Consider the following 15,650-nt stretch of genomic DNA (forward strand, 5'->3'; position numbering starts at 1 on the left):
CACTCACATACAGGATTCAGCAATTGCAAAGAAATAATTGAAGAGAAACTTCCATTTTTATCATGCCATCCTGGTCTGTCTCTTCTCTGCAAAGAGAAAAAGGACTCACCTGTCTTGGCATCTGTAAACGGAATGGGTGAAGGGGGGCTGATTATAGCTGAGCTTTCATTCCTCTGTGGAGTACTTTATCTCATGGCTGCTTAGTCTTTCTCTAAAGAAATGCTATTGTATTCTGAATGCTTAGGAGAATGGGGTACTGTGTCAACATTTAGAACATTTTTAATCAATAAGACGGTTTAAAATATTTTCTTGACCTTTCTGGAATCTATGAATGTGCTCCTTCTGCTAAAGCCTGCCAAGTACAATTAAAATGATGGTGTACTGTAACATTTGTCACAGCTTTGTTTGCTGGCGAAGTGCTTTAAGCCTGCCCTTCCGTACCTTGATGTGGACATGATGGATATCTGCAAAGAGAATGGAGCCTATGACGCAAAGCACTTTTTATGTTACTATTATTACGGAGGGATGATCTATACCGGACTGAAGAACTTCGAAAGAGCATTGTACTTTTATGAACAGGTAATCGTCAACCTAGATGCCCCTCAGGTTGCCTTGAACTCGTGTGATCAGAGACGCACACAGCTGGAGTAGATCGATCTCGGGCCTCTGAGTTTCGGGGGGAGGTCCATTCAAACACTTTCTCTGTCATCACGTAAATGGTGGTAAACTGTTCCTCAAGTCGAAGGGCAGTGGCAGTGGAGGGAGGAGCTTTACCATGTGGGGTCTGAGCGGGGCTTTGCCACTCACGCCCTGTCAGATTCGGGTTAAGTTCCCTATGTCACCTGACCTTTAAAGCTTCCTTTGCAGAAAGGGAAGAGAGTGAACAGAATGATCTTTGAAGTGTCTTTGTTCTTTTTTTTTTTTTAAAGATTCTTTTTTTTTTTTTTTTAAGATTTTATTTATTTATTCGACAGAGATAGAGACAGCCAGCGAGAGAGGGAACACAAGCAGGAGGAGTGGGAGAGGAAGAAGCGGGCTCATAGCAGAGGAGCCTGATGCGGGGCTCGATCCCATAACGCGGGGATCACGCCCTGAGCCGAAGGCAGACGCCTAACCGCTGTGCCACCCAGGCGCCCCTGAAGTGTCTTTGTTCTAAAACCACACGTGGTGTTCTGTTAAATTTTAGTAGAACATTCCTATGTGGAAAACCCCTCCCTGCTTTGTGTCTGTGTAACGGCCACCGGCCTGTGTAAGGAGATTTATTACACAGTTTGGCAGAAGTTTTTAAGAGTCTGAGAAAGAGGTACAATATTGGCTATACTAGTATTTTAAGAAATTTGTCAGATGTTTATATTTCTTATTACATTCATAGCACATATTAAGGTAATAAAGGATATTCTAAGCCTTGAAGGAGCTCACGATGTAGTGGAAATGTTAACACAGAAATAGACGTGCATGGCACGCCTCTCTGCCGGGGCATTGCCTCAGTGAGCGGGGGTTGATAAACACTGTAAGGGGACCGAGGGAAGAGTCACCGGAAGGTGCTGTTGGGCAGAGATGGTGTCATGAAAGGATGCGTCTAGTCAGGGGCACCCGGCTGGCTCAGTCAGTAGAACTCGCAGCTCTTAATCTCGGCGTCTCGAGTTCAAGCTTCATGTTGGGTGTAGAGCTTACTCAAAAAAAATGATGTCTCTAGTCAAGTAAAATCTTCAAGGTGACTTCTCTTTAAGAGTTTCAGAGCACATAGTCAAAAGTTTGAGTTCTTTACAAAATGATAAAGACACTTCACAGCCACTGAGTGATCATTTTATAGACCAATGTGATAGCTGATAAGATACTGATGAGCCAGAAATATCAAGATGACGAGGGCATTCAAAAGGCAGGAAAGTATGTAATGCACTTTAAAAAAGTATTTCTATCACAAGTAGTTAAAAACAAAATATTTTGGGGCGCCTGGGTGGCACAGCGGTTAAGCGTCTGCCTTTGGCTCAGGGCGTGATCCCGGCGTTATGGGATCGAGCCCCACATTAGGCTCCTCCGCTATGAGCCTGCTTCTTCCTCTCCCACTCCCCCTGCTTGTGTTCCCTCTCTAGCTGGCTGTCTCTATCTCTGTTAAATAAATAAACAAAATCTTAAAAAAAAAATATTTTGATACAGATACGAGCCTTTTCGCCGAAAGTGTGTTTATCCCCAGATTTTGCCCTAACGGCCAACATTGTCTCGTGTTCGTCTGCTTCATGCAGCTGTGTTTGAATGATACACAGGCAGCTGTAGACGGCACTAGTACCTTCACTTCGGAAGGCGATACAGATTTTTTTACTCCTTAAAAACATTCCGAAAGAAAGATGTACTTACTGGAAAAAAATCAGATCATACAGCATTATGTAAACAAAAAGTGAAAGCAGCTCCTCTTCTCATATCCCATCACATGTTGACCTGCTTGAGTCACTAGCCCTTGATTGGTGGGAGTGTACGTTGGTTGTGCTGTCTCACTCTTAGAGCAGTGATGTGGTAGGGATCATCGTATGTGTAGCCACACGCACCTACGCGTTTCCGTAGATCTGAACTACCTCACAGGCTCAGTGGTTTGAGTTTTGACTTGGAATATTTGAACTGACTTGGGTGTGATAGTTTTCACTTCTCCCTGACCTTCTTAAATCCGGGTGAAAGAAAAAGGAAAGGTAGCCACCGAATGGGAGAAGATATTTGCAGATCCCATTTCTGATAAGACACTTGGCAGCCAGAATGTACAAAGAGCTCTTACAACCCAACAATAAAAAACCCTAAAATTTTAAAAATGGTCAATGGATTTGAATAGACATTTCTCCAAAGAAGATACACAGATGGCCAATAAATACACGAAAAGATACTCATCATCACTAGTGGTCACGGAAATACAAATCAAATCCACAATGTGATACCAATTCACCCCCAGTAGGATGGCTAGGATTAGAAAGAGACAGCAAACAATAACCAGCATTGACGAGCAGGTGGAGAATTTGGGATCCTCCTAACTGCCCATGGGAGTGTAAAATGGTGTAGCCACTGGGGAAAAGTCTGGAGTTCCTCGAAATGTTAAACTTAGAGTTACCACCGTGACCCAGCAGTTCCACTCTTAGGAAATGAAGACAAATGTCTCCAGAATACGTACACTGATGTTCAAAGCCGCTTTATTCATAGTGGCCAGGAGGATACACAAAATGTGGCCTAGCCATACAGTGAGATATTATTCAGCCATAAGGTGGAATGAGGCACCAGTAACTGCTACAACACGGATGAGCCTTGAAAACAAGTGGAAGAAGCCAGTCCAGTCACAAAAGCCCACATGTTTATTATGACGCCATTCTATGAAATGTGCAGAATAGGCAAATCCAGAGAGAAAGTAGAATGATGGTTGCCTGGGGCTGGAGGGAGGAGAGAATGGGGAATGACTGCTAAAGGGTGTGGGGTTTCCTTTTGGGGGGTTGGAAGTGTTCTGAAATTAGGTAATGGTCATAGAACAGTTGGACAGCACGATGAATATACTGAGAGCCACTGAATAGTATACTTGAAAAGGGTCATTTTATAGCATGAGAATCATATCTCAATAAAGATGCTAATAAATTACTAATAGGACATGAAATATAAGAATGGTTATTTTATTAAAGTGATATGTGTGGCTGATTGCCCTTTCTGCTGTGCTGTGCTCTCTCCTCTCACGCAGGCTATAACTACTCCTGCCATGGCCGTCAGTCACATCATGTTGGAGTCCTATAAAAAGTATATTCTAGTTTCTTTGATATTACTTGGAAAAGTACAACAGCTACCGAAATATACATCTCAAATTGTGGGTAGATTCATTAAGGTGAGTTTTTTAAACTAATGTCTTAGGGGACAAGTTAAGTCCCTAAGGAAATTGTAATGGTAGCTAGTTCTGTAATTTTCTTCTGTAACGACTCAGCTCTCCAACAGCTCCAGGTTAGCAGACATTTAATAAATTTAACTGCAGACACTGATGGTCTGGGAGCCATACACCCTCTGGTCACCTGACTGGGGTAGAATGTTGTTAAGAAATTTGTTTTCAGACTTTTGCTGTGAGTAATTATTGCCGTAGATGGTTAGGCTTCTATCAAGGTTGTTTTGTTGTTGTGGTCGTTGTTGTTCTTCATTACAATTTAGCAGAAATACTGAACGGGCAGTGCTGATTGTATTGAACTCAGTCTGCCCAGGTGTGGGAAATCTTACTAGAGCCCCCAGTGAAAACCACAAGTTCTGCTCACTGAACTTTTGTTTTCACTGAGGACCACGCTTTGGGCTCACGTTAAAAAATAAATTAAATATTTTTTTTAAATTGTTTGAAATAGATGCTCAGGGTTTAGAATAAAATTGGGCAGTTCAAAAGGCTATGAGGTCAGTCATTGGGTAACAATTTTAACCCTGTTCTTTGTATAGAATTCACAATTTCAGGATATCAATTTGAAAATCTTCCCAACGAGAAGATTTTTGTGCTGTCTTGTTGAAGATAGCCAAGTGTTCTTTGCCAAAGACCCTTATTGTGGTTCTTAGAGCTCCAGGTTACCCAGTCACAGATTGTGGGGGGGGGGAGTAAGAGAGGTCCCCCGAATCCCATGGAAGAGTGATAGGCAGAGTAGCCGTTCTCAGATCATTTTGGAGAACTGCATGGTCCCTTCAGGTGGCCCTCGAGCTGGCCTGTTTTAGCAAGAGTGTTTTTATAAAGTGATGTCTTCGTGACTGCAGGGTGTCATTCACAAGCATTAGTAGTTATGAGGATATCGTCCATGGTAGAGAACACGGACTTCAGAGTAGAGATAGAAGTTTGAACCCCGTTTCCACCTGTGCCCCTCATGACCACCCCACATTCTCTCAGGCCTCTGCCCCAATTTCTTGATATTTAAAATAGAGGATAATGTATATAAAATCCCCCAAAGCAGCTCAGGCTCTTAGTAGGCCCTCAGCCACTGTTAGTTCTCTTGTTGTGTCTTCTCTTTACTTATCAGAAAAGAGCAGATGATCCTGTTGCATCCGGTGAGGTGTCTGTATGTGTGTCGGAAAGTGTGCAAGAGAGTGAGAGTGATGGAGATTGTGCCTGCTGTTTCCCGGTGTAATTGGTCAACAGGAAAAGAGAAAAAAGACATGCATGCTTTTATTAAATGTAGCATATGATCGCCTGCGGTGCAGTTATTTGCTCTGAAATACGAAGTTTTTTTTGACAATAAATCACTCCCTAGTGCATTTCTATCTTTGGTCCTAAAAACTAGGCATTCACTTTGGGCAAATTCTAAGTTGTTCGGTAACAGTAAAGGATATTGAATGTCCTTGTTCAAAACATAGTAGCATGTCTTCTTTTGCTTCCCATAGGAAGTGTATACCTCTACTGCTTTAATCTGAATTTGTTTCCCACCTTTAAACCTCTAGCCTCTTAGCAATGCGTACCACGAGTTAGCACAAGTCTATTCAACCAATAATCCCTCAGAACTCCGCAACCTGGTGAACAAGCACAGCGAGACTTTCACTCGTGATAACAACATGGGGCTGGTGAAGCAATGCCTGTCTTCTCTTTATAAGAAGAATATTCAAAGGCTAACCAAGGTGAGGCCAGTGACGCCCTCAGATAGCATTCCTGATTCCCCCGGGGCCTCCCCCTCTTCTCTCCTCCTTCTCAGTGCTGAGGAAGCAGAGACAGGGATAAAGCGTGGCAGGATGTCTCTACTAAGCAACAGCTCTCACAACTGATGACCAGAAAGAGTTTGATTTCTACCTTTTGGTCTTTTCAGGGCTAGAGCAGGGTATTTGAGAAGAGGAACAGGTGAAGAGGAAGACAGGTAGGAGATACGGCTCCATGGGGAGGCAGAGAAAGGTAGCCTGAGAGAGGTAAACAGTGCCGTGGGCAGACGGGGTGGCGCTAACGATGCACGTGAGTCCCCGGTGACCAGCGTGGAACCTCTTGGGCCGTGCTGATGTCTGTTCGAACTGCTTACTTGAACACGGCACTACCCCGACGCTGGCACTTAGGCCAGAGTCCCGGCTGTGTGCAGGTCAGCTGTAGGAGGTAAGCCAGTTACGCGAGTTTTATTTTCAAAATGAAAGTGTGCTGGTGGTTTTGGATGACAGGAAACATGCTGATTATCAAGTGTTCAAACAGTACAAAAAAGTATAGAAGAAACATGAAATCTCCAAAGGCACGTGCTGCAGGGAACAGGAAGCGGAGAGCAGCTTAAAGCTACAGGGTTGCTTTTACCTCCTCTAGGAGAAAGTGATGACTAAAGCCGCAGGTTTCAGCAACTTCAAGTCATCTTCACAACAAAAAATTATTTTGCACAGGAATGGAAAGCAGATTTTCAGTGATTCAGTAGAGCTCTTTCCACATTTAATAAAATGTATGTCCTCAGTTGTTTCTACCTGTGATTAATTCTACTTCTGAATTTCAGACCTTTTTAACATTATCATTACAAGATATGGCAAGTCGTGTGCAGTTATCTGGACCTCAGGAGGCGGAGAAATATGTCCTACACATGGTAAGTGTGTTTGCACTTTTAAGAAGTTAAATAGTGGACTTTTGTCCTTGTAGAAGTCATAGGTGTTCATTATAGAAAATATTAAAAAAGAGAAAGAGAGGGACAGCCAAAGTCAACCTCTGGACATTTTAGTTTACTTCCTTAAAATCTATGGCGTTTCCAGTCTTATGTACTCGTATGATATACATGGTGTGTCCTGTTAATTTTTAAAACACCTGTGAGATAGTTCAGATGTACCAAGAGTCACAAAGCAGAGCTACTCAATGTGCTGGTCCATGATGACGTCTTGACCTTGTGCCCATATGTAGGTCAGGACATTGCTGCCCACACCAAGGATGTCCTGTCCAACTAGAGAGTGAAGTCGTTGACTGGGATCTGACTTGAACCCCTTACCTCCTCGTGGGCCGTTGTCAGTTCATGACCACACTTAAAGCAATATCGACAATAAAGGGGGGCAAAAGCAGGCACCATCTCAGTACCTGCGTTCAGAATCAGATATCACAGTGTCCCTGCTGGTAACGCCCCAGTTGCACCGCTGCACTCCCCACATTTGGGTAACCATAGTTTACATAAGTACATGGTAGGGGCGCCTGGGTGACTCAGCTGGTTAAGCGTCTGCCTTCAGCTCAGGTCATGATCTTGGCGTTCTGGGATTGAGCCCCAGGTCAGGCTCCCTGCTCCGTGGGGAGTCTGCTTCTACCTCTCCCTCCCCCCACCCCTACTCATGTTCTCTTTGTCTCTCAAATAAATAAAATCTTTAAAAATAAACAAATAAATGAGTACAAGGTAATCCACCAAGTTGATACATTGTAACCTACCTACCGATTCAGTTTTATAAATACATGGCTCTGATGTGATCCATCAAACCAAACTTATGCCCTCAGCCCAGGTCAGGCAAATCTTGGGTGTAGCAAGTCAGCATTTAATATTTTTCTGCTCATCTCCCCTCTGATTTCAGGAGCACTGCCACATCAGGATTAGGAGTAATAGAACTCTTTTCCATTGTGATAATGGAGTACTTTGTTTCCATAGTGCAATTTACAAACGTTTGGAAGTTTTTTCCTTCCACCTAATTCTCAAAACACACACCCCTCCCAAACAAAATCTGTCTGACTTGACCAACCATGGAGTGCCTGTCAAGAGCACCTTGCTAAATCCCACAGGGGTTATACAGACTGAGGAAGCTACACAGTACCCCCAGGAAACTCACTATTTGGTGGGTGAGAAGAAATGCATGAGTGTCTCTGACACCTGCAAAGACACACGAGCTCGGGAAGTGCTTTGAGGGATCAAAGGAGGGGGATGGGTTTTGAACCCTGTGTGACCAACCCAGACAGACCCTCACAGGCTCTGGATCAGCCAGGGGTGTTTTGTCTACTGGGGGATGTTTGGCAATGTCTGAGGATAATTTTGGTTGCCACAGCTGGGGGTCCTAACGTCTAGTGGGTAGAGGCCAGAGATGCTACTATATGTCCTACAATGCACAGGACGGCTCCCACAGCAGACAGCGATCGGCCCGGGAGAGCCACACTGCCACACGTGGGTGTGAGCTCAAGACTCGCCCTAGACTATAAGGTCTATGGGGGAGGGGGGATTTTTTTTTTTTTTTTAAGTAAGACATCTTTTTTTTAGAGCAGTTTGAGGTTCATAGCAAAATGGAGGGGAAGGTACAGAGATTTCCTGTCGCCCCCTGCCCCTGCACATCCACTTTCCCCATTAGCAGCAGCCCTCGCCGGAGTGGCACGTGTGTTAAGTTGCCGGACCTCCCCTGATACCTGGTCATTCGGAGTCTCTAGTTTACATGACGGTTCGCTCTTGGTGGTGTACTCTGTAGGTTTGGACAGATGTCTAAGGACGTGTAGCCATCATTATGTGTCATACAGAGTTCTTTTTACTGCCCTAAAAAGCCTCTGTGCTCTGCCTTTTCATCCCACCCCTGGCAACCACTCATCTTTTTTACTGTCTCCATAGTTTCGCTTGTTCCGGAATGTCATGTAGTTGGAATCCTACCATATGGAGCCTTTCCACATTGGCTTATTTCATTTAGTAATCAGAATTTAAGGTTCCTCAGTGTCTTTTCATGGCTCGGTAGCTCATTTCCTTTCCGTGCTGAGTAATATTCCGTTGCCTGGATGTGGCACAGTTTATCCATTCACCTCCTGAAGGACGTCTTGGTTGCTCTCAAAGTTTGGCGATTATGAGTAAAGCGACTATAAACATCCCTGTCAGGTTTTTGTGTGGGTATATGTTTTCAGCTCCCTTGGGTAAATGCCAGGGAGTGTGATGGCTGGATCCTATGGTAAGACTGTGTTTAGTTTCGTAAGAAGCTGCCAAACTGTCTTCCAAAGCGGCAGCACCCATTCCCACCAGCAGTGAAAGAGAGGTCCGACTGGCCCACAGCCTCAGCAGCACTGGCTGTCCGTGTTTCAGATTTTGGCAGCTCTGGTAGGCGTAGAGCAGTATCCCAGCTTCATTTGCACACCTCTGATGACAGACGATGTGAAGCATCTTTTCATATGCTTATTTGCCTTCTGTATGTCTTCTTTAAAGGGTGAGGTATCCAGGTATTTGGCCCATTTTTTAATGTTTGTTTTCTTGTTGAGTTTTAAGAACTCTTTGTATATATTTCTCTTTCTCTTTCTTTTCTTCCTTCCTTCCTTCCTTCCTTCCTTTCTTTCTTTCTTTTTTTTTTTTTAACTAATCTCTGTGCCCAACATGGGGCTTGAACCAGGAGTCACGTGCTCCACCAACGGAGCTGGCTAGGCCAGTTCTTTGTATATCTTGGATAACAATTCTTTGTCAGATGTGTCTTTTGCAAATATTTTCTCCCAGTCTGTGGCCTGTCTTCTCATCTTGACATTGCGTTTTGCAGAGAGAAGCTTTTAATTTTAATGGAGCCCAGCTTATCAATTATTTCTTTCACAGATTGTGTCATTAGTGTTATATCTAAAAAGTCATCATCACGCCCAAGATCATCTAGGTTTTCTCCTAGTTATCTTCTGGGAGTTGTATAGTTTTGCGTCTTACGTTTAGATCTGTGATCCATTTGAATTAGTTTTTGTTAAGGGTGTAAGGTCTGTGTCCAGGTTCATTTTTTTGCATGTCGATGTCCAGTTGTTCCAGTACCATTTGTTGAGAAGATCTTTGCTCCATTGTATTGCCTTTGCTCTTGGTCAGAGATCTGTTGACTGTTTACGGAGGCCTGTTTCTGGGCTGTCTGTTCTGTTCCCCTGATACATTTGTCTGTTCTTTCCGCCATACCACATTGCCTTGATTACTGTAGCTTTATAGTTCAGTTTTACGGTCAGGTAGTACCACTCCTCCAACTTTGCTCTTCTCCTTTAATATTATGTTGGCTATTCTGGGTCTCTTCACGTACACTTAGAATCAGTTTGTTGATCTCCATAAAAGAATCTGCCAGGATTTTGACTGGGATTGTGTCAAATCTATAAATCAACTTGGGAGGAACTGATATCTTGATAATAGGGAGTCTGTGTATGGACATGGAATACCTCTCCGTTTATTTAGGCCTTTTGTATTTCCTTCTTATCCTTTGATTGTCCTCATAGATCTTGTACATATTTTGTTAGATTTATTCTTAAGTGCTTCATTTGGGGTGGGGAGTATGCTAACGTAAATTGTATTGTTTTTGATTTGAAGTTCCACTCATTTGTTGCTGGTATACGGGAAAGTAAGTGACCTTTCTGTGCTAACCTTGTGTCCTGCAACCTCGCTATAATGGACTAGGAGGGTTTTTTTGTTGATACTTTCAGACTTTCTACATAGACAACCTTATCATCTATAAACAAAGACAGTTTTATTTCTTCTTTCCCAACTTTTTAATTTCCCTTTCTCGTCTTAAGAAACTTCCAGTATGATGTTGAAAAGGAGTGGTATGAGGGGACATCCTTGCCTGGTTCCTGATCTTTGTGGGGAAGCTTTGAGTTTCTCACCATTAAGTGTGATGTTAGCTGTAGGGTTTTTGTAGATATTCTTTATGAAGTTGAAGAAGTTCCCCCTCTCTTCTTAGTTTATTGAGAGTTTTTATCATGAATGGTTAATGGATTTTATGAAACATTTTTTTCTGCATCTGTTGATATGATGATGATGTCTGTAGTCTGCTCGTGTGATGAATTATATTCATTGATTCTTGAACGTTCATCCAGCCTGGCATACCTGGGGTAAATCCTGCTTGGTTGTAGTGTATAATTCTTTTTTTTTTTTTTTTAAGATTTATTTATTTACTTTAGAGAGTGAGAGAGAGCATGAGCAGCGGTAGGAGCAGAGGGAGAGAGGGAATCTCAAGCCGACTCTGCTGAGTGTGGAGCCTGATGTAGGGCTCGATCTCATGACCCTGAGATCATGATCTGAGCCAAAATCAAGAGTCAGATGCTCAACTGACTGAGCCAGCCAGGTGCCCCCATGGTGTATAATTCTTTTTATGTGTTGTTGAATTTGCTTATATTTTGTTGAGGATTTTTGCATGAATGTTCATGGGAGATATTGGTCTGTAGTTCACTTTTCTTGTAATGTTTTTGTCTGGTTTTAATATTAGGGTAATGCTGGCCTTCTAGAATGAGTTAGGAAGTATTCCTTCTGCTTCTGTCCTCTGAAAGAGATTGTAGAGATTGGTATAATTTCTTCCTTAATTGTTTGGTAGAATTCACCAGTGAATCCTTCTGGGCCTGGTGCTCTTTGTTTTAGAAGGTTATTCATTATTGATTCAATTTTTTAATAGATATTGGCCTATTCAGATTGTATGTTAGGGATTTTTTTAGGAAACATTTTACTGAAATATAACCTGCCCAGAGAAAAGTGCACTGAAGTGTAGAGCTAAACACGTTTTCACAAAGAGAGGACAGCTGTGAAACCAATACCTAGATCAAAAATCAGAGTATTACCAGCACTCCAGAAACGTTTCTCACACCTGCTTCCAGCCCTACTTCTGGCTAGAAAGGTATTACTCTGACTTCCCACATCCTATTTTGTATTTGTTTTTTGAACTTTATACAAAAGGACACATACAGTATATACTTTTTTGGATCTGGCTTTTTTGCTCAAAATTATGAGCAAAATGTATGTAGTTTCCTTCATTTTCAGGGCTACAGTATTTCACTATGTGGGTACATTTTCCCATTAATGAGGTGGACATTTGGGTTGTTTGTAGTTCTGGTTACTACAAAAAGAGCTGCTATGGTAAACCTAGGTTTGCATTTCATTTGGGTATATTGTCCCCACATTTTAAAGAGGCAGCTGTCCATGATCACGTAGAGAATGACGTATTCTGTTTAATATGTGTTGGAATGGTTGCCGTTTCAGTAAGTAGCATCGATCCCTTCCAAAGCTGGCACGCGGAGCAGTGTGTTAGGAATAACAATACGTGCGTGAGACTTACTGGCTTCTCCCTTTCTAACTTCCTGGACGGATTTGGCTGTAAGGGCCGGTCAGGTAAATCCCCAGTCATTGAGGCAAAGAAAGAACATAGACCTTGAAACTACCTTGGAGTCAGCATTAGCAGAAAAGTCTTCCTGAAGGATCACAAGAGAGTTTGTACTGGGGTGAAACAAAAACGTGTTAGAGTTTCACAGTTTAAGATTCAGAGCACTTCCACAGCATTCTGCTGGCCGATGCAGGAAACAGAAGCATATACAATTCAGTCGAGACGAAATATCCAGAACAGGCAGATCCGGGGAGCAGGAAGTAGATTGGTGGGTGCCGGGAGCCAAGAGTTGTGAAAAGGAGTCACTGCTCCAGCAGGTACAGGGGTTCCTTTTGGGTGATGAACACGCTTTGGAACTAGATAGAAGTGGTGCTTACATGTTATAAATTACACCGTATCGTTCACTTTGTGATTTTTTAAAAAAGATTTTATGTATTTGAAAGAGAGCACAAGCAGGTGGGGGGGGCAGAGAGAGGGGGAGAAGCAGACTCCCCCCTGAGCGGGGAGCCCAACGCCAGACTCGATCCCAGGACCCCAGGTTCATGACCTGAGCTGAAGGCAGACGCTTCACTGACTGAGCCACCCAGGGGCCCCTGAACTGTTCACTTTAAAATGGTTAATTTACATTATGTGGAACTTACCTCACTAAAAAATTGCCAGGGCAGGTGTGTGTGTATGTGTGTGTGTGTCGCACCCCTTAGCATCTATAATGGTGCCTAGCGCATAGTAGGCGTTCAATGACTACTTGTTGATTGAACAGATGGTGCTTAAAAATACGCGTACACATTTATTGCTTTTTGTCCTTTGCCTGATTACATTGAAACACTACAGATCTACATAGTGACCAGGTCTAAACTACTTTCCTGATTTCTTTTTTAACAGATAGAGGATGGCGAAATTTTTGCAAGTATTAATCAGAAGGATGGTATGGTCAGTTTCCACGATAACCCTGAAAAGTATAATAATCCAGCCATGCTTCATAACATCGACCAGGAGGTAGATATGAATGCCGGCTTTTGATTTGTTTGTTTTGATTGATGTTTGAGATGCTGTCTTTGAAATATGGCCTCGATGCTCCAGGACAATTCTAGTTTTAAATACAGGTAGTTCCCAACTAGCTTCTAGGAACACCTTTTTTTTTTTTTAAGATTTTATGTATTTATTTGACAGAGAGAGAGACAGCCAGCGAGAGAGGGAACACAAGCAGGGGGAGTGGGAGAGGAAGAAGCAGGCTCATAGCGGGAGGAGCCTGATGTGGGGCTCGATCCCATAACGCCGGGATCACGCCCTGAGCCGAAAGCAGACGCTTAACCGCTGTGCCACCCAGGCGCCCCAGTTTCTAGGAACATCTTAGTTCCTAGAAAGTTATTTTGAAAATAGGCGTTGCTTCAGCCTCTTCCAGATTGTACGGTTATAAGTAAATGGTGGGTTGGATCTCCCATCAGCTCACCAGAGCCTAGTGTAGCTACTGAAACACTTCAGGGTCTTAACAATCGGTACAATTTTATTCACACCCCGCCACCATTTATAACATAGAGCCTCATTTCTGTGGGAAAGTGCACGGAGAGTTCCTGGTCTGAGTGAGACTGAGCGGGCCAGTCGGGGCAAGAAGGCCGTCCCGCGGTTCCCTGTCGGGCAGCAGCCAGGGGCCGGAGCGGGTCGCCTTTGCAGCTCCTGAGGTCACGCTGCTCTGAGTGCCCGTCTGGGTTCGAGGACATGAGTTGGGATTGTGTGGACCGTCTGTTCCTTACCTCAGACATTAAATCTCAGAAGCCGAAAAGCAATGCAGAGTAACACAGTATACTTCCACACTCCCTCTTTGGCAGGTTAAAATCCAAAAACCCGTGAAAACTGGAGGTGTTTGGTAACTCAACGTGGTGGCGAATTCCACCCGAAATGATGTATAGTCTTTATCCCTCGTAGTGTGCGTATTTTCGGTTTCGCGGCAACAGATCTGAATGTGTTTGATGATGGGGTGCTGCCCCAGGTCCCGCCGGGGCGCTACACGGCACTTGTACTCTGTCAGCTTCCTGCATTCAAATCTCTGGTTCCAAAACCTGCGTAGCGCCAGGCGTTCCAGATCGTGGCACTGTGAACCCGTAGCCCCATGTCAGTACTCTGCGTTAAAACGGAGGTAAGCTGACCTAAACTCACTCACCACCTTCAAACGTGTCTGTCACCAGATGCTGAAGTGCATAGAGCTGGATGAGCGACTGAAGGCCATGGACCAGGAGATCACAGTGAACCCCCAGTTCGTACAAAAGGTGAGTAGGGTTCCCTTCATTAGCCGGAGTGGCCTGGATAGAAAAGGAGAGGTATTTCCTCATCAGGAACGTGAACTCGATTTGAGATTAAATGTTTAGTTGCCTGAAGTTCTTGAAAATCTTTGTCACTGAGTTCACAGAGATTCACTGAGCATTTTCACACCATAGTCGGGAAGTATGCAAGCTACAGCTTCTCCATTTGTACACAGGGTGACTGTCTGGCCTTGGGAAGGGATGGGGTGTGCTTGTTTGGGGCTGGTGGGAAACCTTTGACAAGAGCAAACATAAATAGATGGTCTCCCTTTCTTCTTTACAGAGCATGGGATCACAAGAAGACGATTCTGGAAACAAACCATCTAGTTACTCTTGAAACTAACATCCATCCTGAGTTAGATGAGAGAAATTTATCACCTTGGCCAGTGGCAAGTGCTAGGAGGGCAGCAGGGAGGACCAAGCCTGTTTGACCTGGACCTTAAGAGATTACATTGTGTTTTGCCATCTTCAGTCCTATGTGCTTTAAGAAAACCGTTCTCTCTGCCAAGAAAGGAAAAGAAATTCAAACTTTAAAAAGTCTGTAATGGATTTATTTATCCTCAGATTAATGTTGTTATTGCATTAAATCTACCTTTTTGTTTTAAATTACTTGAACATTGATGTGTCTTCTGTATCGCTTTTTCCCCCTCTCAAAAGTTTTTAAAGGATACATTCATTGTGAACAGAAGGAGTTAAACTTCAGGAATTTTTGGAAGATCTGAATCTAAAGTTTTGATATTGGTTGCCTTTAAAGAAAAAAAATGTCTGGGAGAGTTCATAATGCAGAAGCTAATTTTTTATGACTAGAATTAACATGCATTTTAGGGACAGTACGAACTGTGAGTTCAGGAGATGCTGTTGTGCTCTTTCTAACCTGTGGCGTGTGCTACGCTCTTGTCGTCTTGGGAATGGCTGTTTTTAGGAGACCGTGCCGGACTTCCCTGCATCTTCTTCCAGAAGCATTTTCAGTTCAGCTACACGACCGCATTTTGACCATTATGTTCAGGGTCTCTTGTCTGAAATGTGTCTGACGAGGGCTCACGGATTCAGCCGGGGAAAGGTGTGGGGTCTTTGTAAAGTGTGATAAAATTAAATTAGAACTTAGTCCTTAAAAATGTCTCTCGCTTGCTAGCAACACTGACTTTTTAAAATGTGTCAACTTGTATAGTCAGTCACATTTTCATTATTTACAGAAGGAAACTGACCCATCATGAGTCGTGTAAAAAGTCGTCCCTAACGGAGAGGCTTTGGGGGTCATGTGGTCTGGGTTTGCTGCAGGAAAGCAGTCACAGACGATGAGTTCCGATAGGACTGATACAAAAGTAGGTGGAGGGCTTCATTTGACCCGTCATCAAAACCCTCTAATTCTCTGCTCAAATTAGTGCTGCTGGTGGACTG

General features: G+C 43.4%; 1 protein-coding gene across 1 annotated transcript in view; it reads left to right on the top strand.

The window, feature by feature from the left end:
• The window catches only part of COPS3 (COP9 signalosome subunit 3), a 23,786-nt gene extending 8,928 nt beyond the window's left edge, over positions 1–14,858 (top strand). The window contains exons 6-12 of the mRNA XM_008685958.2: positions 400–579; positions 3,704–3,844; positions 5,416–5,589; positions 6,429–6,515; positions 12,838–12,951; positions 14,139–14,219; positions 14,536–14,858. Coding sequence (XP_008684180.1) covers positions 400–579; positions 3,704–3,844; positions 5,416–5,589; positions 6,429–6,515; positions 12,838–12,951; positions 14,139–14,219; positions 14,536–14,589 — 831 coding nt within the window. The 3' untranslated portion in view covers positions 14,590–14,858. The remainder of the gene's footprint in view (positions 1–399; positions 580–3,703; positions 3,845–5,415; positions 5,590–6,428; positions 6,516–12,837; positions 12,952–14,138; positions 14,220–14,535) is intronic.
• The last annotated feature ends 792 nt before the right edge of the window (positions 14,859–15,650 follow it).

The sequence above is a fragment of the Ursus maritimus genome, unplaced genomic scaffold (genome assembly GCF_017311325.1).
Source record: "Ursus maritimus isolate PB19 unplaced genomic scaffold, ASM1731132v1 scaffold_14, whole genome shotgun sequence".
Taxonomy (NCBI): domain Eukaryota; kingdom Metazoa; phylum Chordata; class Mammalia; order Carnivora; family Ursidae; genus Ursus; species Ursus maritimus.